Source organism: Pristiophorus japonicus, chromosome 21 (assembly GCF_044704955.1).
Source record: "Pristiophorus japonicus isolate sPriJap1 chromosome 21, sPriJap1.hap1, whole genome shotgun sequence".
In the NCBI taxonomy this organism is placed as follows: domain Eukaryota; kingdom Metazoa; phylum Chordata; class Chondrichthyes; family Pristiophoridae; genus Pristiophorus; species Pristiophorus japonicus.
The window spans coordinates 12,741,512-12,768,848 of record NC_091997.1 but is presented as its reverse complement, the minus strand read 5'-3'; the positions used below and the strand labels follow the sequence as shown (position 1 = coordinate 12,768,848).

At 44.1% G+C, this 27,337-nt stretch overlaps 1 protein-coding gene across 1 annotated transcript in view; it reads right to left on the bottom strand.

Annotated features, from left to right (window-relative positions):
* LOC139233607 (abl interactor 1-like) overlaps nt 1–26,747 on the bottom strand; it is a 69,403-nt gene extending 42,656 nt beyond the window's left edge. Inside the window, exon 1 of the mRNA XM_070864010.1 lies at nt 26,573–26,747. Within this exon, the coding sequence (XP_070720111.1) occupies nt 26,573–26,689 (117 nt within the window). The 5' untranslated portion in view covers nt 26,690–26,747. The remainder of the gene's footprint in view (nt 1–26,572) is intronic.
* Between the last annotated feature and the right edge of the window lie 590 nt (nt 26,748–27,337).

Below are 27,337 nucleotides of genomic sequence, written 5' to 3'. Positions count from 1 at the left end.
CCGCAGAAAGTTGTTGAGGCCAGTTCATTAAATATATTCAAAAGGAAGTTAGATATAGCCCTTAAGACCAAAAGGATCAAGGGGTATGGAGAGAAAGCATGAAAGGGGTACTGAGGTTGAATGACCAGCCATGATCTTATTGAATGGCGGTGCAGGCTCGAAGGGCCAAATGGCCTGCTCCTGCACCTAATTTCTATGCTTCTATCTTTCTATGTACACACCTTCACCACCAAAAGCCCTCCGAAAATGTTAAAAGTCAAATTAAACGGCATTCCAGTTTCCATGCAATTGGACACGGTGGCGAGTCAATCAATTATGAGCCAGAAGGCTTTTGAGAAACTGTGGGGCAACAAGGCACAAAGGCCAAAACTAAGCCCGATCCTCACCAAGCTGCGCACTTACACCAAAGAGCTCATACCAGTCATTGGCAGTACGTCAGTGAAGGTATCGTACGATGGGGCTATGCATGAGTTACCATTATGAATTGTACCAGGCGATGGCCCAACGCTGTTCGGCAAAGTTGGCTAGGAATGATCCGATGGAACTGGGACGACATCAAAGCACTGTCTTCGATGGATGACACCTCGTGTGCCCAACTGCTAAACAAATTCCCGTCGTTATTTGAGCCAGGCATCGGCAACTTCACAGGTGGCAAAGTGCAGATCCATCTAGTCCCTGATGCACGACCCGTTCATTACAAGGCCCGAGCGGTTCCATACATGATGCGAGTGAAGGTCGAGATCAAGCTGGACAGACTTCAACGAGAAGGGATCATATCGCCAGTCAAGTTCGACGAGTGGGTCAGTCCAATTGTTCCGGTGTTGAAAAACGATGGGACAGTCAGAATCTGCGGGGACTACAAGGTAACGATCAACCGAGTCTCGTTACAGGACCAGTACCCACCACCTAAAGTGGAGGGCCTATTCGCAACGCTAGCAGGGGAAGTCATTTGCCATGCTGGATCTAACCTCTGCTTACATGACACAGGAGGTGGATGAACCTTCGAAAAAATTGCTGTGCATCAACACGCACAGAGGACTGTTCATATACCACAGATGCCCCTTTGGGATTCGCTTGACTGCAGCCATCTTCCAGAGGAACATGGAGAGTCTGCTGAAATCGGTTCAGCGCACCGTGGTGTTTCAAGACGACATCTTGATCACTGGCTGCAACACCACCGAACACTTGGAAGAGGTTCTAAAGCGACTGGACAGAGTGGGACTCAGGCTAAAATGCTCCGTGTGTTTTCCTGGCACCAGAGGTCGAATTTTGGGGGAGAAGGATTGCGGCAGATGGCATCAGACCCACGGACTCCAAGACGGAAGCCATCAAGAATGCACCCAGACCACAGAATGTGACGGAGCTGCGTTTGCTCCTGGGACTCCTCAACTATTTTGGTAACTTTCTACCGGTGTTGAGCACTTTGCTGGAACCTTTGCATTTATTGCTACGCAAGGGCGACGACTGGGTTTGGGATAAATCTTAAGAGACAGCCTTTAACAAGGCCAGAAACCTGCTATGTTCCAACAAGTTACTTTAATTGTATGTAAACGTTTAGTACTAGCTTGTGATGCATCTTCGTATGGGGTCGGTTGTGTGTAACAGCAAGCCAATGTGTCAGGCAAACTGCAACCGGTTGCATATGCGTCCAGAAGCTTATCTAAGGCTGAAAGCCGACAATATGGTTGAGAAAGAAGCATTAGCATACACATAGGGGGTTAAGAAAATGCACCAATACCTATTTGGAACTCCGGTTCGAGCTCAAAACCGACCACAAGCCGTTCATTTCACTGTTCTCAGAAAGCAAAGGTATTAACACCAATGCTTCGTCCCGCAGTTGGAGCAGTGCGAGTCCGGGGTTGGTGAGGCCTATAAAAGGCCCAGTGGGAGAGTGAGGCGGCGGCAGTTGGAGCAGCGCGAGTCCGGGGTTGGTGAGGCCTATAAAAGGCCCAGTGGGAGAGTGAGGCGGCGGCAGTTGGAGCAGCACGAGTCCGGGGTTGGTGAGGCGTGCTTGTGCAGCTACAGGAAGAAGGCAAAAAAGAAGTAGAAAGAAACAGAAGGGTGACGTCACAGCCAAGGGGGTGGGTGATTGCCTGGTGATTGGTGAGTAGTTTATCTTTTTTCTCTTCTATAACAGTGAGTAAACTTTAGCATTGTTGTTGCCTATCTAAGGGTAAAGTCATGACAGGAGAGCTCGGTCACGTGTTATGCTCCTCCTGTACCATGTGGGAACTCAGGGACGACTCCAGTGTTCCTGACGACTACGTGTGCGGGAAGTGTATCTGCCTCCAGCTCCTGACGGACCGCGTTGTGGAGTTGGAGCTGAGGGTGGATTCACTCTGGAGCATCCACGATGCTGAGAATGACGTGAGTAGCACGTGTAGCGAGTTGGTCTTACCGCAGGTGAAGGGTCCACAGCCAGATAGGGAATGGAAGACCAGCAGGAAGAGTAGTGCAAGGGGGGTGGTGCAGGGGTCCCTTGTGGTCATCCCCCTGCAAAACAGATACACTGCTTTGAGTGCTGTTGAGGGGGATGACTCATCGGGGGAGGGCAGCAGCGGCCAAGTTCATGGCACTGTGGCTGGCTCTGTTGCACAGGAGGGCGGGAAAGAGAGTGGGAGAGCAATAGTGATAGGGGATTCAATTGTAAAGGGAATAGATAGGCGTTTCTGCGGCCGCAACCGAGACTCCAGGATGGTATGTTGCCTCCCTGGTGCAAGGGTCAAGGATGTCTCGGAGCGGGTGCAGGACATTCTAAAAAGGGAAAGAGAACAGCCAGTTGTCGTGGTGCACATTGGTATCAACGACATAGGTAAAAAAAGGGATGAGGTCCTAAGAAACGAATTTAAGGAGCTAGGAGCTAAATTAAAAAGTAAGACCTCAAAAGTAGTAATCTCAGGATTGCTACCAGTGCCACATGTTAGTCAGAGTAAGAATCGCAGGATAGCGCAGATGAATACGTGGCTTGATGAGTGGTGCAGTAGGGAGGGATTCAAATTTCTGGGGCATTGGAACCGGTTCTGGGAGAGGTGGGACCAGTACAAACCGAATGGTCTGCACCTAGGCAGGACAGGAACCAATGTCCTCGGGGGAGTGTTTGCTTGTGCTGTTGGGGAGGAGTTAAACTAATATGGCAGGAGGATGGGAACCAATGCAGGGAGACAGAGGGAAACAAAAAGGAGACAAAAACAAAAGACAGAAAGGAGATGAGGAAAAGTGGAGGGCAGAGAAACCCAAGACAAAAAACAAAAAGAGCCACTGTACAGCAAAATTCTAAAAGGACAAAGGGTGTTAAAAAAAGAAGCCTGAAGGCTTTGTGTCTTAATGCAAGGAGTATCCGTAATAAGTTGGATGAATTAACTATGCAAATAGATGTTAACAAATATGATGTGATTGGGATTACGTGGCTCCAGGATGATCAGGGCTGGGAACTCAACATCCAAGGGTATTCAACATTCAGGAAGGATAGAATAAAAGGAAAAGGAGGTGGGGTAGCATTGCTGGTTAAAGAGGAGATTAATGCAATAGTTAGAATGGACATTAGCTTGGATTATGTGGAATCTATATGGGTAGAGCTGCAGAACACCAAAGGGCAAAAAACGTTATTGGGAGTTGTGTACAGACCTCCAAACAGTAGTAGTGATGTTGGGGAGGGCATCAAACAGGAAATTAGGGGTGCATGCAATAAGGGTGCAGCAGTTATAATGGGTGACTTTAATATGCACATAGATTGGGCTAACCAAACTGGAAGCAATACAGTGGAGGAGGATTTCCTGGAGTGCATAAGGGATGGTTTTCTAGACCAATATGTCAAGGAACCAACTAGGGGGGAGGCCATCTTAGACTGAGTGTTGTGTAATGAGAGAGGATTAATTAGCAATCCCGTTGTGCGAGGCCCCTTGGGGAAGAGTGACCATAATATGGTGGAATTCTGCATTAGGATGGAGAATGAAACAGTTAATTCAGAGACCAAGGTCCAGAACTTAAAGAAGGGTAACTTTGAAGGTATGAGGCGTGAATTGGCGAGGATTGATTGGCGAATGATACTTAAGGGGTTGACTGTGGATGGGCAATGGCAGACATTTAGAGACAGCATGGATGAACTACAACAATTGTACATTCCTGTCTGTCGTAAAAATAAAAAAGGGAAGGTGGCTCAACCGTGGCTATCTAGGGAAATCAGGGATAGTATTAAAGCCAAGGAAGTGGCATACAAATTGGCCAGAAATAGCAGTGAACCCGGAGACTGGGAGAAATTTAGAACTCAGCAGAGGAGGATAAAGGGTTTGATTAGAGCAGGGAAAATGGAGTACGAGAAGACGCTGGCAGGGAAGATTAAGACGGATTGCAAAAGTTTCTATCGATATATAAAGAGAAAAAGGTTAGTAAAAACAAACATAGGTCCCCTGCAGTCAGAATCAGGGGAAGTCATAACGGGGAACAAAGAAATGGCGGACCAATTAAACAAGTACTTTGGTTCGGTATTCACTAAGGAGGACATGAACAACCTTCCGGATATAAGAGGGGTCAGAGGGTCTAGTAAGGAGGAGGAACTGAGGGAAATCCTTATTAGTCGGGAAATTGTGTTGGGGAAATTAATGGGATTGAAGGCCGATAAATCCCCAGGGCCTGATGGACTGCATCCCAGAGTACTTAAGGAGGTGGCCTTGGAAATAGCGGATGCATTGACAGTCATTTTCCAACATTCCATTGACTCTGGATCAGTTCCTATGGAGTGGAGGGTAGCCAATGTAACCCCACTTTTTAAAAAAGGAGGGAGAGAGAAAACAGGGAATGATAGACCGGTCAGCCTGACATCGGTAGTGGGTAAGATGATGGAATCAATTATTAAGGATGTCATAGCAGCGCATTTGGAAAGAGGTGACATGATAGGTCCAAGTCAGCATGGATTTGTGAAAGGGAAATCATGCTTGACAAATCTTCTAGAATTTTTCGAGGTTGTTTCCAGTAGAGTGGACAAGGGAGAACCAGTTGATGTGGTATATTTGGACTTTCAGAAGGCTTTCGACAAGGTCCCACACAAGAGATTAATGTGCAAAGTTAAAGCACATGGGATTGGGGGTAGTGTGCTGACATGGATTGAGAACTGGTTGTCAGACAGGAAGCAAAGAGTAGGAGTAAATGGGTACTTTTCAGAATGGCGGGCAGTGACTAGTGGGGTAGCGCAAGGTTCTGTGCTGGGGCCCCAGCTGTTTACACTGTACATTAATGATTTAGACGAGGGGATTAAATGTAGTATCTCCAAATTTGCGGATGACACTAAGTTGGGTGGCAGTGTGAGCTGCGAGGAGGATGCTATGAGGCTGCAGAGCGACTTGGATAGGTTAGGTGAGTGGGCAAATGCATGGTAGATGAAATATAATGTGGATAAATGTGAGGTAAAAACAGAGAGATAGACTATTATCTGAACGGTGACAGATTAGGAAAAGGGGAGGTGCAACGAGACCTGGGTGTCGTGGTACATCAGTCATTGAAGGTTGGCATGCAGGTACAGCAGGCAGTTAAGAAAGCAAATGGCATGTTGGCCTTCATAGCGAGGGGATTTGAGTACAGGGGCAGGGAGGTGTTGCTACAGTTGTACAGGGCATTGGTGAGGCCACACCTGGAGTATTGTGTACAGTTTTGGTCTCCTAACCTGAGGAAGGACATTCTTGCTATTGAGGGAGTGCAGCGAAGGTTCACCAGACTGATTCCCGGGATGGCGGGACTGACCTATCAAGAAAGACTGGATCAACTGGGCTTGTATTCACTGGAGTTCAGAAGAATGAGAGGGGAACTCATAGAAATGTTTAAAATTCTGATGGGTTTAGACAGGTTGGATGCAGGAAGAATGTTCCCAATGTTGGGGAAGTCCAGAACCAGGGGTCACAGTCTAAGGATAAGGGGTAAGCCATTTAGGACCGAGATGAGGAGGAACTTCTTCACCCAGAGAGTGGTGAACCTGTGGAATTCTCTACCACAGAAAGTTGTTGAGGCCAATTCACTAAATATATTCAAAAAGGAGTTTGATGTAGTCCTTATTACTAAGGGGATCAAGGGGTATGGTGAGAAAGCAGGAATGGGGTACTGAAGTTGCATGTTCAGCCATGAACTCATTGAATGGTGGTGCAGGCTAGAAGGGCCGAATGGCCTGCTCCTGCACCTATTTTCTATGTTTCTATGTTTCCACATTCAAAGATTGGCACTAATGTTATCTGAGTATGACTATGTAATCCGCCACATACCAGGCACTGATGCTGATGCCCTCAGTCGGCTACCATTGCCCAACACCGGGGTGGAAATGGCGCAACCTGCAGACTTGCTCCTTGTAATGGATGCTTTCGAGAGCGAGGAGTCACCCGTCACTCGCCAGATCAGGACCTGGACTAGCCAGGACCCTGTGCTATCACTGGTAAAAAGCTGCGTCCTCAATGGGAGCTGGTCGGCAGTTCCCGGGGAAATGCAAGACGAAATTAAGCCTTTCCACCAACACAAGGGTGAAATGTCCATCCATTCGGACTGTCTCCTGTGGGGGAATCGTGTAGTTTTGCCAAAAAACGGCAGGGAAATATTTACACACGACCTTCACAGTACCCACCCAGGCATAGTCATGATGATCGCCATGTTTGGTGGCCTGGCATTGACTCGGAATTGGAGTCATGCTTACACCAATGTAACACTTGCTCACAGTTGAGCAATGCACCAAGGGAGGCCCCACTGAGTCTGTGGTCATGGTCCTCCAAACCGTGGTCCAAGGTCCACATAGATTCCGCTGGCCCCTTTCTAGGAAGATGTTCCTAGTAGCAGTGGACACTTACTCTAACTGGATTGAAAATGTAATAATGTCATCATGTACATCCACTGCCACCATTGAAAGCCTCCGGGCCATGTTCGCCATCCATGGTTTGCCTGACGTCCTTGTTAGTGACAATGGACCATGTTTCACCAGCTCGGAATTCAACGAGTTCATGACCCACAATGGCATCAAGCATATCAGGTCTGCACCATGTAAGCCCACATCCAATGGTCAAGCGGAACGGGCAGTCCAAACTATCAAGCAGAGCTTGAAACACGTGACGGACGGCTCCCTGCAGAACCGGCTATGTCGGATTCTGCTCAGCTACCGTACGCGACCCCACTCGCTTACCGGGTTTCTCCTGGCAGAATTGCTAATGAAGAGAGCACTCAAAACCAGGCTCTCCTTAGTCCACCTGGATCTCAATGATCATGTAGAAACCCGGCGTCACCGGCATAACATGTACCACGATCACACGGCTGTATCGCGTGACATTGAGGTTAATGACCCTGTGTTTGTTCTTAATTATGGTCATGGTCCCAAATGGGTTGCTGGCAGTGTGTGAGCCAAGGAGGGGAATAGAGTGTTTGTTGTCAAACTTCTGAATGGACAAACGTGCAGAAAGCACTTGGATCAGACCAAACTGTGGTTCACTGACAACCAAGAACAGTTTGAAGAGGACGTTACCATCAATGATCCACCCACACACACCCAACCAGCAATCGACCTCGCAGTCAACCACGGGGATGAACCCCACCATGCCCGACAGTCCGATCAGACCAGCCACACCGCAGTGCAGCAATGATCCGACCGACTCACCCATGCCAGGACTTCAACTCAGGCGATCAACCCGGGAACGCAGAGCCCCGGATCGCCTCAACTTGTAAATAACTTGTATCTAAGACTTTGGGGGGGCGGGGGGGGGGGAGTGATGTTATGTATGTAAACATTACCAATGTGTAAGACTTGCCACCAGGGGGCGCACCTGTAGGAGACCCAGCGGTCACCTGCACACACTGGGCAAGCAAGTATAAAAGGCAGTCTACCATGCTGCTTCCTCATTCTGGAGTTACATTCAAGAAACCAAGGTCACAACAGTTGGAGCTTACAATATACAGTCTTGTGGAGTTATTCTGAACATAACACATACCCACTTTGATTATCTCCCCATTTCAAATCCCTTCATCCAGATTTTTAATCCTGACCACAGTACTAAGACCACTCTGGTTAAATTTACCAACGACATTCTGAATGATTTTGACAGTGGTGTGTTATACTGCCTTTTACTCTCTGTGGCCTTCAGTAACATCCTTCTCCATAATTGCTCCTCCCTATTGTCCACCTTACAAGGCACTGCCCTCTCTTGGTTCTAACCCAACATAGCCAGCACATTTCCTACAATGGTTTATCCTTTTCTGTCCAAACAGTGACCACTCGTGCGCCCCAAAGTTCCATCTTGGGGTTTCTCCTATGTAATATTTCCCTACATTAATATTCCTCATCTATATATGTTATCCCTGAATGATGTTTGGAGTAATTCCATGATGCTACATTCCCAGTGGGAGGCCAAGCTTGCAGGGAGCATCCACGCTCTCTGCAACACCAGAAACGCCCACAAATTAAGCAGGGAACTCTTACATTGGATCCGTAGCCATTTTTGTGCTGTTTCCAGTTTTTCAGCGTCACGTCCATGTATCTGCTCAATACGACATATAGTATGATAGGAAATGTAGCAGCATGGATGGAAAGTTGGTTGAAGGACAGGAAACAAAAGATGAATGTTTTGGATTGGAGAAGGATTGGAAATGGTGTATATTAGGTCCAGTGCTGGGTGCACTTTGGTTCTCATTGATAGATGATTTAGACTTACACATCGGGGGGCACAATATTGAAATTTCCTGGTGGAACAACAGTAAGCGGTTTGGCAAAGTGATGAGGAGGACTGAAAAAGACTTCAGGAGGACACAGACAAGGTTGAAAAATGGGCACAGACAGCAGATGCAATTGAGTGTGCACAAGGGAGGGAGGAACTTAATACAGTCACTGTCACTAAAGAAGTAATATTCGGTAATATAATGGGACTAAAGGCAGACAAGTCCCCTGGACTTGATGGCTTACATCCTAGGGTCTTAAAAGAAGTGGCTGCAGAGATAGTGGATACATAGGTTGTAATCTACCAAAATTCCCTGGATTCTGGGGCGGTCCCAGCGGATTGGAAAACCGCAAATGTAAAAGAGGCAGACAAAAAGCAGGAAACTATAGACCAGTTAGCATAATATCCGTCGTTGGGAAAATGCTGAAGTCCATTATTAAAGAAGCAGTAGCCGGACATTTGGAAAAGCATAATTCAATCAAGCAGAGTCAGTATGGTTTTATGAAAGAGAAATCGTGTTTGACAAATTTTCTGGAGTTCTTTGAGGATGTAATGAGCCGGGTGGATAAAGGGGAACCAGTGGACGTGGTGTATTTGGATTTTCAGAAGGCATTCGTTAAGATGCGACATAAAAGGTTACTGCACAAGATAAAAGTTCATGGGACTGGGAGTAATAGATTAGCATGGATCGAGAATTGGCTAACTAACAGAAAACAGAGAGTCAATATAAATGGGTCATTTTCCAGTTGGCAAACAGTGACTAGTGGGGTGCTGTAGGGATCGTGCTAGGTCCTCAACTATTTACAATCTATATTAATGACTTGGATGAAGGGACCGAGTGTAATGTAGCCAAGTTTGTTGATGATACAAAGATGGGTGGGAAAGCAAATTGTGAGGAGGACACAACAAATCTGCACAGGGATATAGACAGGCTAAGTGAGTGGGCAAAAATTTGGCACATGGAGTATAATGTGGGAAAATGTGAGGTTATCCATTTTGGCAGAAAAAATCGAAAAGAAAATTCTAATTTAAATGGAGAAAAATTGCAAGGTGCTGCAGTACAAAGGGACCTGGGGGTCCTTGTGCATGAAACACAAAAAGTACAGCAAGTAATCAGGAAGGCAAATGGAATGTTGGCCTTTATTGCAAGGGGGATAGAGTATAAAAGCAGAGAAGTCCTACTACAACTGTACAGGGTATTGGTGAGGCCACACTAAAGTATTGCGTACAGTTTTGGTCTCCATATTTAAGGAAGGATATACTTGCGTTGGATGCAGTTCAGAGAAGGTTCACTTCCGGAGATGAGGGGGTTGACTTATGAAGATAGGTTGAGTAGATTGGGCCTATACTCATTGGAGTTCAGAAGAGTGAGAGATGATCTTATCAAAACATATAAGATAATGAGGAGGCTCGACAAGGTGGATACAGAGAAGATATTTCCACTCATAGGGGAAATTAGAACTAGGGGGCATAGTCTCAGAATAAGGGGCCGTCCATTTAAAACTGAGATGAGGAGGAATTTCTTCTCTCAGAGGGTTGTATATCTGTGGAATTCTCTGCCCCAGAAAGCTGTGGAGGCTGAGTCATTGAATATACTTAAGGCGGAGATAGATAGATTTTTGAGCGATATGGGAGTCAAGGGTTATGGGGAGCGGGCAGGCAAGAGGAACTGAGTCCATGATCAGATCAGCCATGATCTTATTAAATGGCTCCCAGGTCCCTTTGTACTGCAGCACCTTGCAATTTTTCTCCATTTATTTCTTATGTTCTTATGTTTTAAGTTCTTAATTATGACTTAGTACGCCAATAAAAACTCAGTTATTCCTGATTGAACAAGGCTTAACATTTTCACTGATTTTTACATTGAGAATATTACATAAAAAGTTGAAGTTCACATCAAATCACTGATTCTGTGCTGAACGCTTTAGCGAAGACTGCAACAGCGCACCCTGTGGAGGAGCAGGGTATCACATAGAAACATAGAAACATAGAAAATAGATGCAGGAGTCGGCCATTCGGCCCTTCGAGCCTGCACCACCATTCAATATGACCATGGTTGATCATGCAACCTCAGTACCCCATTCCTGCTTTCCCTCCATACCCCTTGATCCCTTTAGCCGTAAGGGCCACATCTAACTCCCTTTTGAATCTATCCAACAAATTGGCCTCAACAACTTTCTGTGGTAGAGAATTCCACAGGTTCACAATTCTCTGAGTGAAGAAGTTTCTCCTCATCTCGGTCCTAAATGGCTTACCCCTTATCCTTAGACTGTGACCCCTGGTTCTGGACTTCCCCAACATCACTGTCAGCAACTTCTGGATTTCCGCGTGTAACTGCACATTTGCAGATGCCAGAAGTTGCTGTCAGTTTTATAGAGTAATGACAGCGAACGCTGACAGTTTTACACAACCGCAAATTCTGGGCTAATTTATTTTGGGAGGAAGATTAAGGAATTGGAGTGTAAACTCAGCAGAAATTCACTAAAGGGTGTAGACAGAGAATCCAAGGGTTCACCTATATTATTACTTGAAAGTGCAAGAGCAGATAAATAAAGACATAATGAAGACCAAGGCATTTCATGTTTTGTAAATAGGAGCATAGAATACAAGTGCAAAGAGGCAGTGAAACATTCTACAAAACATTGGTTAGGATTAAGTTCGAGTACTGCGTGGAGTTTTGAGTGTACAATAAAGACAAAGCATTAAAGCCTTAGTGCAGCATAGATTCACCATGATGATATCAGAGATGGGAAACCATATCTATAAGGAGACTCTTGAGATACTAGGGCCGGAATTTTCACAGGAAAAAAAACAGGTGAGTTGGGGTCACGGGGGAAATGAAAGTCATAAAACTCTAAAACCTGACCCCAACCCGCCTCCAATATGCTCACTTTTACCTATTACTCAGGTCATAGGTTGATATTTTAAATATTATAATGAGGCCTGAAGCTTCTACTTTAACCTGCTTTGCAAGTTTTACTGCAGGCGGCCAGGGATTCCGGGCCTCGGGATTCCCGATGACTGAAACGAGGCGGCCTCAACCTTGAGGAGCAATGCTTGTGGGTGGGGAGGAACAGGAGTGCTCCCTCCCGGCCCCCCAAGATCCCCCACCAGCAGCCTGCACACCCGGGGTCAGGATTTGGACCCCCCAGGGACACCATCCCCTTCCCGGGGACCGCGACTCAGCCCTGGGGTCAGCGATTGGACAGCCCCCCCAGGGGAACAGACCCCCCTCCCCTCCCCACCCATCATCCTGGGCCCAGCACCTACCTGGTCCCCAGGCCTCTTGGTCTGTGTTTCCCATCTGACTGATATTTATATAGCGCCTTTATGGTAGTAAAATATCCCCAGGCGCTTCACCGGAGTATTATAAGAGAAAAATTTGAGACCAAGCCACATAAGGAGAAATTAGGGCAGATAACCAAAAGCTTGGCCAAAAAGGTAGGTTTTAAGGTGCGTCTTAAAGAAGGAAAGAGAGGTAGAGAGGCGGAGAAGAATGCCTATGAGAGGGAATAATTATGTGCTATGGCATTCAGAAATTCTGATTTTTTGTTTTAATCAGTTTCTTCATTGAAACATTTTTTAGTACCAAAATTAAATCTTAATGTGGTTCCAAAAATGCACATGCTCTACCTAAGGTGTGAAACATTGTACAACCGGGCATAGGTTTGTGCGCATGATTTCACACTCAGTAGGTTTCTGTTTTCAGGCAGGTCATTCAGGGAGGTCTTAATCGGGGTAGAAATGTTGCAGGAAGAAGGTGGGGGGATTAGGTAAACAAGTGAGCCTGTCATCCCAGGTTCATCTTGCACAGTTCCCAACAATTTGAGAGCAGTACATCAGCAAAAAGGTTGGCTATCCAATGCCTCAATCAGGAAAAGTGGGTGCCATGGGGGCGTGGGAGGCAGGGACAGACCTAAAAGGTGACGGGGATAATTGAAACAGTGAAAGTTACAAATGAAAAAAGTTATAAAAAGTAAGTATCATGCGGCCAAAACCTCCTGAACTTCTCAGAAAAAATCCTGTTATTCCTCAGTTCTTATCCATTGACTATTATAATTAACCTGCACTAAATATGTAACAAGCATATATTGAATCCATTTAAATTGGTGAAATTATGCTCAGTTGTCACACTTCTTGCAGCATATTTAAACAAAAACCCTGTCATGGAATATAAGAAATTGGCAATTAACTGATGGAGATTTTTTTTTGTGGATGGCTGATTTGAAATGGGCTATAAGGCCTTCCTAATGCATAATTATCCCCAATCATGTAAGCACGCTAGCTTAGGAAGGAAATAGTGGCTGGAACAGTTGAAATGGAAAGTGACTTACAAAAATGGCAGGTGAGATGGAAAGATATGACTGGGAAAAAGCACAGGCAGTAGACTGAATTGGTTTTATTACCAATATGTTGCCTGTGCTGCGAATGTTTTGGGCGGAATACCAAATTCGGCAAACGGTGCAAGCACTACTGCCCATTAAAAACAAACTTAATGCACTTCAGAAAAAAATCCCAGTTTCTTTAGTGGACTGTATTAAAATGCTTTAGTCTTCAAAAATGTTTTTAATTTCACCAAATACTTTTTATATTTTGAATTGTGCAATGTTCTTCTAATAGTCCATAGATTGCATAGGTGGGCAGAGGAAACATTACAAGGACACCCTCAAAGCTTCCTTGATAAAGTGTACCATCCCCACCGACACCTGGGGGTCCCTGGCCAAAGACCGCCCTGAGTGGAGGAAGTGCATCCAGGGAGGGCGCTGAGCACCTCGAGTCTCATCGCCGAGAGCATGCAGAGATCAAGCGCAGGCAACAGAAAGAGCGTGCAGCAAACCAGTCCCACCCACCCTTTCCCTCAACGACTGTCTGTCCCACTTGTGACAGGGACTGTGGTTCTCGTATTGGATTGTTCAGTCACCTAAAGACTCATTTTTAGAGTGGAAGCAAGTCTTCCTTGATTCCGAGGGGCTGCCTATGATGGTGATGAGATTGCATTGGAAGTGCAGTGGTGTTCCGAACGATAGAACCTGTATGATTAGAAAATGTCACGACCTCAAGAAATCCCTGATTGAGCGTTACTAATAGTTTGATGAACTGGAGAAAGATGCAAGTTTAAGTTAATTTACAGGAAAGAGCCTAATTTAAAATTGCTGCATTTTTTACACTGATTTAAAAAGTTATTAATAGACACTGTATCCCATAGATTGGGCTACATTTGACACTTTCAAAGTGTAATTAAAGGGTTTAATCAGTTCTGAAATAGAGATTAAACACTTCGGGGTGGAAATTCGGTCTGCTGCCCCCTCTGTTTGCGCCCCAGGGGGGCGGTAATGGCGGCGGAAATGATTTCCGGGCGGGTGGGCGGGAGGGCGGCCAGATTCCAGCATCCCGACGGGATATTAGGTGCCGGTTTTGCGGGGGCGCAGAGCAGTACCACCCAGGAGAGTCCAGCCGGTGTGCAACACCCACGTTACAACACGGTTACAACACCGATCAGAAATTTGTATTCTGCGTGACCCGTAGCGCCCCATAGCACACCCTAGTGGGACCGCCTGGGAAAGCAGGCGGTCTGAGCTGTTCTGACGGCTGTGAAGGAATGAGGTAAATGTGCTAGTTTTTTTATTTTTCATTTTTGTGAGTTATGTTAATGTGGGGTGAACAAGGTATTGGGAATGATTTTTTTGTGGGGTTTTTCCCGATTTTTTTTTTGCAGGGAAGCCTCTCTAAGGGCCCTCCGAGGCTGGCTCTTTAGCTCTGGATTTTCAGTTGCTCAGCCAGCCTAGCACGCTGAAAGAAGAGTGGAACACCTCCCTTAGCTCTCTGTTCCACACTCAGGGCCCAGCTAATGAATTTTGTGGCTGCAGACCCAAATCATTTCCCAGCGCATAATTTATCGTCCCATCGCCATTAGCGCCCTAATTAGCCTCCAACCAAATTTAGGAACAGTAGTAGGCCATTCGGCCCCTCGAGTCTGCTGCGCCATTCTATAAGATCATGGCTGATCTGATCTTGGGCAGAGCTCCACTTCTCTGCCCGCTGCCCATAACCCTTCACTACTTTATCTTTCAAAAATCTGTCTATCTCCACCTTAAATATATTCAATGACCCAGCCTCCACAGCTCTCTGGGCAGAGAATTCCACAGATTTCCGACCCACTGAAAGAAAAAATTCCTCCTCATCTCAGTTCTAAATGGGCGACTCCTTATTCTTAAACTATGCCCCCTAGTTCTAGATTCCCCCATGAGTAGAAACATCCTCTCTGCATTAACCTTGTCGAGCCCCCTCAGTATCTTATATGTTTTAATAAGATCCCCTTTCATTCTTCTAAACTCCAATGAGTATCGACCCAACCTACTCAACCTATCTTCATAAGTCAACCCCCTCATCTCAGGAATCAACCAAGTGAACCTTCTCTGAACTGCCTCCAATGCAAGTATATCCCTCCTTAAAAAAGGAAACCAAAACTGTACGCAGTACTCTAGGTGTGGTCTCGCCAACACCCTGTACTAGTTGCAGCAATACTTCCCTGCTTTTATACTCAATTCCCCTTACAATAAAGGCCAACATTCCATTTGCCTTCCTGATTACTTGCTGTACCTGCATATTAACTTTTTGTGTTTCATGCACAAGGACCCCCAGGTCCCTCTGTACCGCAGCGTTTTATAATTTCTCTCCATTTAAATAATAATTTGCTTTTTTATTTTTCCTGCCAAAGTGGATAACTTCATACTTTCCCACATTATACTCCATCTGCCAAATGTGTGTCACTCACTTAGCCTGTCTATATCCCTTTGGAGATTCTTTGTGTCCTCCTCGCAACTTGCTTTCCCACCAATCTTTGTATCATCAACAATCTTGGCTACATTACACTCGATCCCTTCATCCAAGTCATTAATATAGATTGTAAATAGTTGAGGCCCCAGCACCGATCCCTGTGGCACCCCACTAGCTACCATTTGCCATCCGGAAAATGACCCATTTATCCCGACTCTCTGTTTGCTGTTAGTTAACCAGTCCGCTATCCATGCTAATATATTACCCCCAACCCCGTGAGATTTTATCTTGTGCAGTAATCTTTTATGTGGTACCTTATCAAATGCCTTCTGGAAATCCAAATACACCACATTCATTGGTTCCCCTTCATCCATCCTGCTCATTACATAGAAACATAGAAACATAAAAATTAGGTGCAGGAGTAGGCCATTCAGCCCTTCTAGCCTGCACCGCCAATCAATGAGTTCATGGCTGAGCATGCACTTCAGTACACCCTTCCTGCTTTCTCGCCATACCCCTTGATCCCCTGAGTAGTAAGGACTTCATCTAACTCCCTTTTGAATATATTTAGTGAATTGGCCTCAACTACTTTCTGTGGTAGAGAATTCCACAGGTTCACCACTCTCTGGGTGAAGAAGTTTCTCCTCATCTCGGTCCTAAATGGCTTACCCCTTATCCTTAGACTGTGACCCCTGGTTCTGGACTTCCCCAACATTGGGAACATTCTTCCTGCATCTAACCTGTCCAAACCCGTCAGAATTTTAAACGTTTCTATGAGGTCCCCTCTCATTCTTCTGAACTCCAGTGAATACAAGCCCAGTTGATCCAGTCTTTCTTGATAGGTCAGTCCCACCATCCCGGGAATCAGTCTGGTGAATCTTCGCTGCACTCCCTCAATAGCAAGAATGTCCTTCCTCAAGTTAGGAGACCAAAACTGTACACAATACTCCAGGTGTGGCCTCACTAAGGCCCTGTACAACTGTAGCAACACCTCCCTGCCCCTGTACTCAAATCCCCTGTACTTACATCCTCAAAGAACTCCAGCAAAATTGTCAAACGTGACTTCCCTTTCATAAAACCATGCTGACTCTGCTTGACTGTATTATGCTTTTCCAAATGTCCTGCTAATGCTTCCTTAATAATGGACACTAGCATTTTTCCAACGACAGATGTTAAGCTAACCAGTCTATAGTTTCCTGCTTTCTGTCTGCCTCCTTTTTTAAATAGGGACGTTACATTTGCGGTTTTCCAATCCGCTGGGACCTCTCCAGAATCCAGGGAATTTTGGTAGATTACAACCAATGCATCCACTATCTCTGCAGCCACTTCTTTTAGCATGCAAGCCATCAGGTCCAGGGGACTTGTTCACCTTTGGTCCCATTATGTTACTGAGTACTTTTTCTTTAGTGATAGTGATTGTTTTAAGTTCCTTCCTCCCTATAGCCCCATGATTATCCATTATTGGGATGTTTTTAGTGTCTTCTGCTGTAATGACCGATACAAAATATTTGTTCAAAGTCTCTGCCATTTCCCTGTTCCCCATAATTAATTACCTAGTCTAGTCCACTAAAGGACTAACATCTACTTCAGCTCCTCTCTTCCTTTTTATATACCTGTAGAAGTTCTTACTATCTGTTTTAATGGGCTAGAATTTGCATCCAGATTCCCATTGCCTGAATCTTAGTGGTATTGCGGCGTTTGCGGCTTCTTAACCGCCGGAATACTGCTCTTGCGCACTCCCGAGGTTTTCGGGTCCTCGATGTCGGCAGCAGTGAAACGAAGCCTAGCGATAGCAGAGTCGAGCGGGCGGCCAAACCGAGAGAAAAGTCAGTGATCACCTTACCTTTAGAAAGGAAAGCAGAACCTCTGTACAAAATGGCCGGAAAAGCTTCTCTGCGCATGCGCAGCCATTCTCCCGCGATTTCGGGGGCAAGGGTGACCCCGCACATGTGCAGAGAAGAGAAGTACAGCACTGAAAATTTTCAAGCTGCAGAGGTTAGTTCATGTCAGTGAGAGAGGAGCTGTGAGGATTGTTCAGGTTTTTTGAGGAGTATTTAGTATCTTGACAATTATATCATATTATAAAATAATATAATTAATATAACTAATAATTATTATAATAATAATAAATCTTAAAAATAATAATAAATAATCAATTATTTAATTATATATATATATATATAAATATCAATACAATGGAGAATCAAGCCATGGAAGTGGAGCGGGAGTTAGGTGGGAGATAAAGGGCCACTCGTTTCTCGGAGGAAGCCAGGAGTCATTGGTGGAGGAAGTGGCAGTCCGTTGGAATGAGATAACTCGGGGTGGGCAAGGGAAACCGTCACTGTTCATGTATCAGCGGCTATGACGAGAGATCGCGAAGGCGGTGTCCTCCGTCGCGCCCATGATGCGGGGGATAAACCAGTGCTGCAAACGGTGGAATTACAGAGAAACATAGAAACATAGAAAATAGGTGCAAGAGTAGGCTGTTCGGCGCTTCCAGCCCACACCACCATTCAATAAGATCATGGCTGATTAGTCCCTCAGTATCCCTTTCCTGCTTTCTCTCCATACCCCTTGATCCCTTTAGCCGTAAGGGCCATATCCAACTCCCTTTTGAATATATCCAATTAACCCGCATCAACAACTCTCTGCGACAGGGAATTCCACAGGTTAACAACTCTCTGAGTGAAGAAGTTTCTCCTCATTTTAGTCCTAAATGGCCTAGCCCTTATCCTGAGACTGTGTCCCCTGGTTCTGGACTTCCCCAACATCGGGAACATTCTTCCCGCATCTAACCTGTCCAGTCCCGTCAGAATCTTATATGTTTCTATGAGATCCCCTCTCATTTTTCTAAATTCCAGTGTATAAAGGCCCAGTCGATCCAGTCTCTCCTCATATGTTAGACCAGCCATCCCGGGAATCAGTCTGGTGAACCTTCGCTGCACTCCCTCAATAGCAAGAATGTCCTTCCTCAGATTAGGAGACCAAAACTGAACACAATATTCCAGGTGAGGCCTCATTAAGGCCCTGTACAACTGCAGTACGATCTCCCTGCTCCTATACTCAAATTCCCTAGCTATGAAGGCCAACATACCATTTGCTTTCTTCACCGTCTGCTGTACCTGCATGCCAACTTTCAGGTCTCATTGCACCTCCCCTTTTCCTAATCTGCCGCCATTCAGTTAATATTCTGCCTTCCTGTTTTTGCCCCCAAAGTGGATAACCTCACATTTATCCACATTATACTGCCACGCATTTGCCCACTCACCTAACCTGTCCAAGTCACCTGCAGCCTCTTAGCATCCTCCTCACAGCTCACACTGCCACCCAGTTTAGTGTCATCTGCAAACTTGGAGACACTACACTCAATTCCTTCATCTAAGTCATTAATGTATATTGTAAATAGCTGGGATCCCAGCACTGAGCCCTGCGGCACTCCACTAGTCACTGCCTGCCATTCTGAAAAGGACCCATTTATCCCGACTCTCTGCTTCCTCTCTGCCAACCAGTTCTCTATCCACATCAATACATTACCCCCCAATACCATGTGCTTTGATTTTGCACACCAATCTCTTGCGTGGGACCTTGTCAAAAGTTTTTTGAAAGTCCAAATACACCACATCCACTGGTTCTCCCTTGTCCACTCTACTAATTACAACCTCAAAAAATTCCAGAAGATTTGTCAAGCACGATTTCCCTTTCATAAATCCATGCTGACTTGGACCGATCCTGTCACTGCTTTCCAAATGTGCTGCTATTTCATCCTTAATAATTGATTCCAACATTTTCCCCACTACTGATGCCAGGCTAACACCGGTTACCCGTTTTCTCTCTCCCTCCCTTTTTAAAAAGTGCTGTTACATTAGCTACCCTCCAGTCCATAAGAACTGATCCAGAGTTGATATACTGTTGGAAAATGATCACCAATGCATCCACTATTTCTAGGGCCACTTCCTTAAGTACTCTGGGATGCAGACTATCAGGCCCTGGGGATTTATTGGCCTTCAATCCCATCAATTTCCCTAACACAATTTCCCACCTAATAAGGATTTCCTTCAGTTCCTCCTTCTCACTAGACCCTCGGTCCCCTGGTACTTCCGGAAGGTTATTTGTGTCTTCCTTCGTGAAGACAGAACCAAAGTATTTGTTCAATTGGTCTGCCATTTCTTTGTTCCCCATTATGAATTCACCTGATTCTGACTGCAAGGGACCTACGTTTGTCTTCACCAATCTTTTTCTCTTCACATATCTATAGAAGCTTTTGCAGTCAGTTTTTATGTTCCCGGCAAGCTTTCTCTCATACTCTATTTGCCCCCTCTTAATTAATTAATTGTCCTCCTCTGCTGAATATGAAATTTCTCCCAGTCCTCAGGTTTGCTTCTTTTTCTGGCCAATTTATATGCCTCTTCCTTGGATTTAACACTATCCTTAATTTCCCTTGTTAGCCACGGTTGAGCCACCTTCCCCGTTTTATTTTTACTCCAGACAGGGATGTACAATTGTTGAAGTTCATCCGTGTGATCTTTAAATGTTTGCAATTGCCTATCCACCATCAACCCTTTTAGTATCATTTGCCAGTCTATTCTAGCCAATTCTCACCTCAAACGATCGAAGTTACCTTTCCTTAAGTTCAGGACCCTAGTTTCTAAATTACTTGTGTCACTCTCCTTCTTAATAAAGAATTCCACCATATTATGGTCACATCATTAGGTCTGCGAGAGTAAGTACTAACTTTTATCATGCATTGACGATTTACTCTTAAGTAGTGACATGTTTTATTATGTTGTAAACCTTGGTGTCATTTTTATTTCCCATCATCAATCTCATTGTGTATGTTCATGTGTTCATCATGCAATATTTGCGTGCTAACAAAACTTAAATCATGCATTTGTTGACGAAAAGACTGGGGGACGGTTAATTGGGGATGTGTACCAATATATTGTGTATGTATGTATGTATATGTGTGTGTGTGTGTGTATGTATGTATGTATGTATGTGTGTGTGTGTGTGTGTATGTATGTATGTATGTATGTGTGTGTGTGTGTGTGTATGTATGTATGTATGTATGTGTGTGTGAGTGTTCAGTATTAGTAACTGTCAAATTAGTTCACACATATTTTTCGTCACCTTTGCAGAAAAAGCTAGCTGGCAATAGGGCGGATTTCCGTAAAACGGGTGGTGATCCACCCAGGACTATGGCCCTTACGGCTAAGGGGATCAAGGGGTATGGGGAGAAAGCAGGAAAGGGGTACTGAGGGAATGATCAGCCATGATCTTATTGAATGGTGTTGCAGGCTCGAAGGGCCGAATGGCCTACTCCTGCACCTATTTTCTATGTTTCTATGTTATTCCTCTCACAGATCTCGAGGAACGCACTGCAGCCCTGATGGGGGTGTATGATTGCAGCGCTACGTGTGTTGGTGCCGGACCAGTTATCCCGAAGGGTAAGTCTGCATAATCCCTGGACTGTGCTGCGGTCGTTTAATTCAAACTTACGGCAATATAATGTAGAATGTAATGTAATGCTGGGAGCAAGAAATGTTGTTAGTTGTGACATGAATTTTTGGTTGATCACACTGTGCCAACTCAAAACCAAACTGTTTGGGACTGCAGTTTTGTTATGTCATGTACTTTCTCTATACTTTGCTTACGATACTTTCATGTAATGATTCTCAGTAAAAAATGTTTATTCTTCACATAAACGTGCGCAAAGTGAATTGCTCTGATGTTACCTCTGACCCCTCCCCTCCCATGTCACCAACCATTAATGTTATGTTTTTACAGTTGCAGAGGTGGAGCCGCCTGCCACTCCCAGAGCGGAGTCATTGCAGGGGAAACAAAATGAAGAGATGGTGGAGGAGGAGACAGAGGTGATGGTGCTGGAGGAGCTCGAAGAGAACACTCCTGAAAGCGGTGTCGCGCTGGTGTTGCATGAGGAGGGAGGGGTGGTGGGACTTCAAGGGTCGTTTCTACCTGCGGCCATCAGTTCCTTGTCAGAATCCAACTTTCTTGGATTCCGGTCCGAGGAAGCGGGACCAAGCGGACTGCAACAGCGCACACCGACCCCCGTGGTGAATCCGCGGCGGAAGATCTGCCAAAGTGAGAACACTGCGCGACAGGCAGACGCTAGCCTGGACATGGTGGGACTGTCCAGGATGAGCATCGAGTTGATTCGAGAGCTCCTCCAGTCCATTGCTGGCTTGTCCAAAAACATCGCGGCTTTAGCAGCCCGCCAATCGGAGGACATGGCAGAGCTGATTGCCGCGGTGAGGGAGAACACCCAGACCGCCAAAGCCAAAGCTATATGGCAATCGGTGGTGGTGGGATATGGCACTGTACTCCAAGGTGCCATTACACCAATGGTGACAGCTCCTGATCGTCGGGAGGAACCAGTTTCTTCCGACTTTGAAGATGGGTCCTTAGCACCTCCATCTTCTCCAGAACCCCCAAACATAGCGCTGCCATTGTCGCCCCCCCCCCACCCCCTCCCGCCCCCAGCAGTCATGCTGGAGGTGCTCTGCTGGTGCAGAACGTTCTGCTCCCGACGTGGGGCAGTGCCAGGGGTATTGTTAGCAGGAGGAGGAGGAAGGGGCCAAGGTCAAGGGTCGGGGGGGATTCGGGAGGAAAGGCATTGTGAAAGGTGGCCACAGGTAGAATTGTGGGAGGGTGCAGGGTCTTTTCAGTGCTTATACTGTTGTTGATGTTGTTGTTGTTATTTGTTGTTCATAATGTTTGTTGTTGTCAAAATTTGTATTCATAAAAAATGTGTTATTTTATTATGTTGTTAACATTTAATGCAAATTACAAGTTTTATATAAAATTTTATTTAACTAAACCATTCTTGTACTGTGTCTCACTTACTTCTGGGAAGGGGAAAATATATCCTATTTGACAACTTTTAGGAAAGACAACATTAATTTTGTGATTGACGGTGTTCCTTGTACCTCATCTTGGATGACCTAGCCCAACTGACTGAGGTTTTCTTGAGTCTTGTGAACATCGCGTAACTGGGTAAGCCACTCACAATGCAACAGCTCTATCAACCTGTGAGCATTCTCACAGGGGCATACATTACAGGTGCGATGCCTGTTACAGATGAATAGCCCCATGACCACACTGTCAAGAATGGTTACTTGGATGTACACCAAGTGACTGACCCCTTTTCCCCACCCCCCTTTCCTCAGATCTCCTTGAACACCCAGTGACTGACTACTGACTCCCTTCTCCCTCCAGCCACTCCCCCACCCCACACCGCCCTCAGGTTGTTATGTACACACAGTGTCTTGGATGAGGCCCCAATGTGTGGACACAACCTCTCCCCCCCCCCCCCCCCTTCCATGTGAGACAGTGAGCCCCTTTCTCTCTCTAATCCTGTACTGGGAGTTAATTCAGTGCCTGGTCTGTGTGTGAGACAATGGGCCTCTTTTAATACCCCTTTGAACATGAGAACTTTTTTATTACACAATCCAATAATTTGCAAGGCTTTTCGAGGTCACAATCCTTCATAGACTTCCTGATACAATGTTTGCATGTTGGTGAGGTGATGTTCCAGTCCACCACATAGTCAAAGTGTCAATCAGCTAACACAGAACCAAATTATAGCAGAAACTCAGCATATATGTCAGCCCAAAGCCTACTAAACAAAAGGTTCTCCCAATCACATTCAAAGATGCGAAAGTTAATTTTCTGCATAGAATCACTTAACTACAGTAGTGATGGTCATCTTGTCAGAACTTCACATATCTGTTAATATGTACACCACATATAATTAATTTGAATGAAGAATTGGTTTTCTTCTTTATCCACCATCTTCTGGGCCACTGTCAAGCTGCAAACAAAATGGATGGAGGCATAACACTGGGCCCAAGTCAGGTAAGTACTTCAGAAATGGGCGGTTTCCATCGCAGCGATAATGGGCGGTAACAGGCCTTTAAAAAAAACTTTTTAATGTAATTTAGCGCTGGGAGTGAATTTTCTGAGATTTCTGGATGTCCAAAGTGGGCGGGTGATTTGCAGCGACGCTGGTGGTAGTAGGAGGCCCAAATTACTGCCACCGCTAATCGGGAGCTGAAACGGGCGGGACCGAGCGGTATTTTACACTTTTCAGCAAAACGGGCAGTACCTGGGCAGTAACTGGGCGGTAACTGGGCGGTAAATGGGTGATGTGAGAGGAAATTCTAGCCCATTATTTCTTGCTAGTTTACTCTCATAATCTATCTTCCCTCTCTTTATTATATTTTTAGTTATCCTTTGCTGGTTTAAAAAAAATTCCCAATCCTCTGTCCTCCCACTAATCTTGGCCACTTTGTATGCCATTGTTTTGAGTTTGATACCATCCTTTACTTCCTTAGTTAGCCATGGATGGCATTCCCTTCTCTTAAAGTCTTTCCTTCTCACTGAAATATATTTTTGTTGAAAGTTATGAAATATCTCCTTAAATGTCTGCCACTGCTTATCAATTGTCTTACACTTTAATCTATTTTCCCCAGTCCACTCTAGCCAACTCTGCTTTCATTCCTTTATAATCGCCTTTATTTAAGATCAGGTAACTGGTTTGAGATCCAACTTTCTCACCTTCCAACTGAATTTGAAATTCAACCATGATATGGTCACTCTTTCCTAGAGGATCCTTTACTATGAGATCATTTATTAATCCTGGATCATTACACATTACCAGATCCAGATAGCCTGCTCCCTGGTTGGTTCTGCAACGTACTGTTCAAGGAAACTATCCCGGATACACTTTGTGAACTTTTCCTCAAGGCTACTCTGGCCAATTTGATTTGCCCAATCAATATGAAAATTAAAGTAGCCCATGATTATTGCCATACCTTTCTTACAAGCCTCCAGTTATCTCTTGATTTATACCCCTATGTGCCTGGAGACATTGGTTCCCATCTATGAGGCACATTCTGTCGGAAATAAGAAACTTTGCATTTGAAATCATGTTGTGCGAGGATCAGGTTTTATGTGCAATTCCTTCCCCCCACCCCCTGTTTTCTTTTATTTATTAGTATTTGAAATGCTAATCTTCATACAGGCTAATTTCAAGGTCTTTATGAAGTAGCCAACAGTTGAATCTACATCACTCCTTTTTATCATCATCCTCAACAACAGAAAGTCATAATGCTGAATTTTCTGCAATGTTTTCAAGGTGGACAATGGCAAGAGGATAAATAACATGTCGCATGTTCAGTCATAATGAGTTTTCGATCGTATGTAACACTTGATGCCAAGACATAGGTCTAAAAATTCGAGCATTAGTTATTGATGACTTCATTGCTTTTTTACACTGGGTTTGAGACGCAGAGAGTTTACAATGTGCTCCTTCCAAACTCATAACAGCAGAAAGCCAGAGATGGTGTGAAAATGGAGTATCTGATTTGTAAAGATTTGAGCTGCCAGAGTACAGCCTACCTCAGACTCATTCTGCTGTGTAATTAGCAAATATTAATTATAACAATCCAAACAAATAAGCCATACTCCCTCATCCCAGAAGTCTATTCACAGCATTAATCTTTGCAATAAAAAGATAAACACATTTAGCAATATAAAATCAGTCATTTCTTAATGGAAACGGCCCCATTGGGAGTGCTTTTGATAATCAAAGGATTTACATTGATTGTGATGCATCAATGAGATCAGCACATTGTTTTCATAACTTTGAAATTGGAAATTAGATATTAAATCACTAAGTGCACTTTACCCAAAAAGAAAAATCTCTATTTACTAGCTGAACAACTTTTCTGCATCAGAAATGTATAGGGAAATAGCCCCGGATGGATAAAATTTGCTGTTTAATGCTATTTGTTCTAAAATAAAGCCCCATGTGAATTGAAAAAGCTAAAAAAAAGTCTGCTTTTTTATTCTAATTGGCGTCAAACAGAAATGCTAACATTTGCATTTCTATCAGTTGCATCTTAAAGTGAAACTTCCAAACGCTGATAAAACGATGAGAATGAAAACCTGTGACTTCCGCTAACATTCTGGTTTACGAGCAGTCAGTAAAGGGTTCATCTCCGGGCACGAGACTTAAACCAGAAAAACGATTGTTGCGGGCAATATTTCGGAATTAACAGTTGCAAGTGAGTAACCAAAGTCACAGCGTTACAGTAAAGTTTTGAAGAACGTTGTTTCCCTGCTCGACTTTGCATTGTTTTATAAATTAGTGCAATGTTCTCTGGCAACTTCAGTTTCCTCAAATCATTGTTAGTAGTGAGGAAGTTGAATTACTTCTGTATTTGGCCATGATGTCAATAATTCATACTCCACTGATTTTTTTTTAAATCGATGGAAGAAAATGTCATTCAGATATGAATATTGAAACAGCAGTAACCAAACGGCAAAATCTTTTTGAAATCACTTGTACATAATGCAATATAACCATAACATTCGGTATCACTACTTCAAGATTGATGGCAATAATTATTATCTTTCTTTAGTACATGAACTAAATTTTTCTTTAGTACATGAACATTTACTTTGTCCTAATCTAGTGTATAAACTTTTAAAAATCCAGACATTTTTTTCGAACTGTCATATTCCAAAAGGCATTGAGCTAATTCCAATGTGTATCCATTAGCTACAGGTATTGAAATGCAAAGCACACAACTGCATGGAAACCAGAAGTGTTTTGCACTGTTAGCCTTTCAATACAGTACATTGCCGCACTAAGGAAGGTATATTAGTGAACAAACATCTTTGCTTATCAGCACTGATTAAAATTCTCAAAACAGAGCTTGACAAGTACACTTCTGATTTTGTAAGTGAATAAATAATTTCTGACACTGTTTAATAAATATATCAAAAGTTAACAGTCTACTTTTAATTCCGATTCTAACTTTCAAGTATTTGTTTGGAATATAATTTTTCGGTTTATCTGTGCTTGGAGCTTGGATTCTCTCGGACATCGAACTAATAACAGCATAACATGTTATGACAAGTATATTAATTAGTAATATTCTTCAGAGATTTATATGACCATCAAGCTGCAGCAAAACTAATAAAGTAGCAACATTTCCTGAATGTGAAAGATCAGATGCACCGTCCAAGTGTATAGAGAATGCATTGCAGCGTTGGTTAGGATTGTCATAGTTACAAATACTTAACTAATTTAATTCACGTACCTGTACATAGTTATTCTCACAGTATTCTGCTACTTGCTGGAGGTTTGTGTAGTTTTTCAACAGAGCTTGTCTATCTGCAGGGATGTCTTGTTGAAGTAAGCTCTGTAATTCTGCCATTTTGCAAAGAGACTTTTCATTTCCTTCTTTCTGTGAGCACTCAGGTTTACAAGTTGATGTTTCCCTTGCCTCTGCCTATTTATTGCGACCTTTCAATCAGAAGCATTCTGGGCATTTTTGCACAGAAAAAAAAGTGCAGTGCTTTGTACAAAAGCATTGTTCACTTAAAAAGGTATCGTCAGAGGTTTTCTTCTGGGGGAGTTTCTGTTTGATCAACACATTACGTCAAACTATACAAAAAAATGGAATGATTCTACATTTAAGAGGTAAACTGTTCCTTCTAAAATATCACAGAATCCTTTTGAATGTATTTTTTGTAATTTCAATTTCCTTTCAAAGTAGATAATCAAATGTGTTATTTCTAAACAATATGAGATTATTTACCCTTTTTAATAGCAACGGAACAAGGTATACAGATCACTTTCAGTCACGCCATTGGTGGGTCCCACCAATTTAGTTAAGAATGTAAAATCACATTCAACACATGCCCTGGCTTTCAAACCACTTTGAACATGTTGTAATTATGTTCCTTGGATTCATTTCTATTGGAAAACAGTGTACTGTAAAGTTTCAATATAAATTACATCAAAGTATTTGCCAATTATATATGTTTCTTTAAGTGGTCTTCAGGACAAAACACAGAAACAT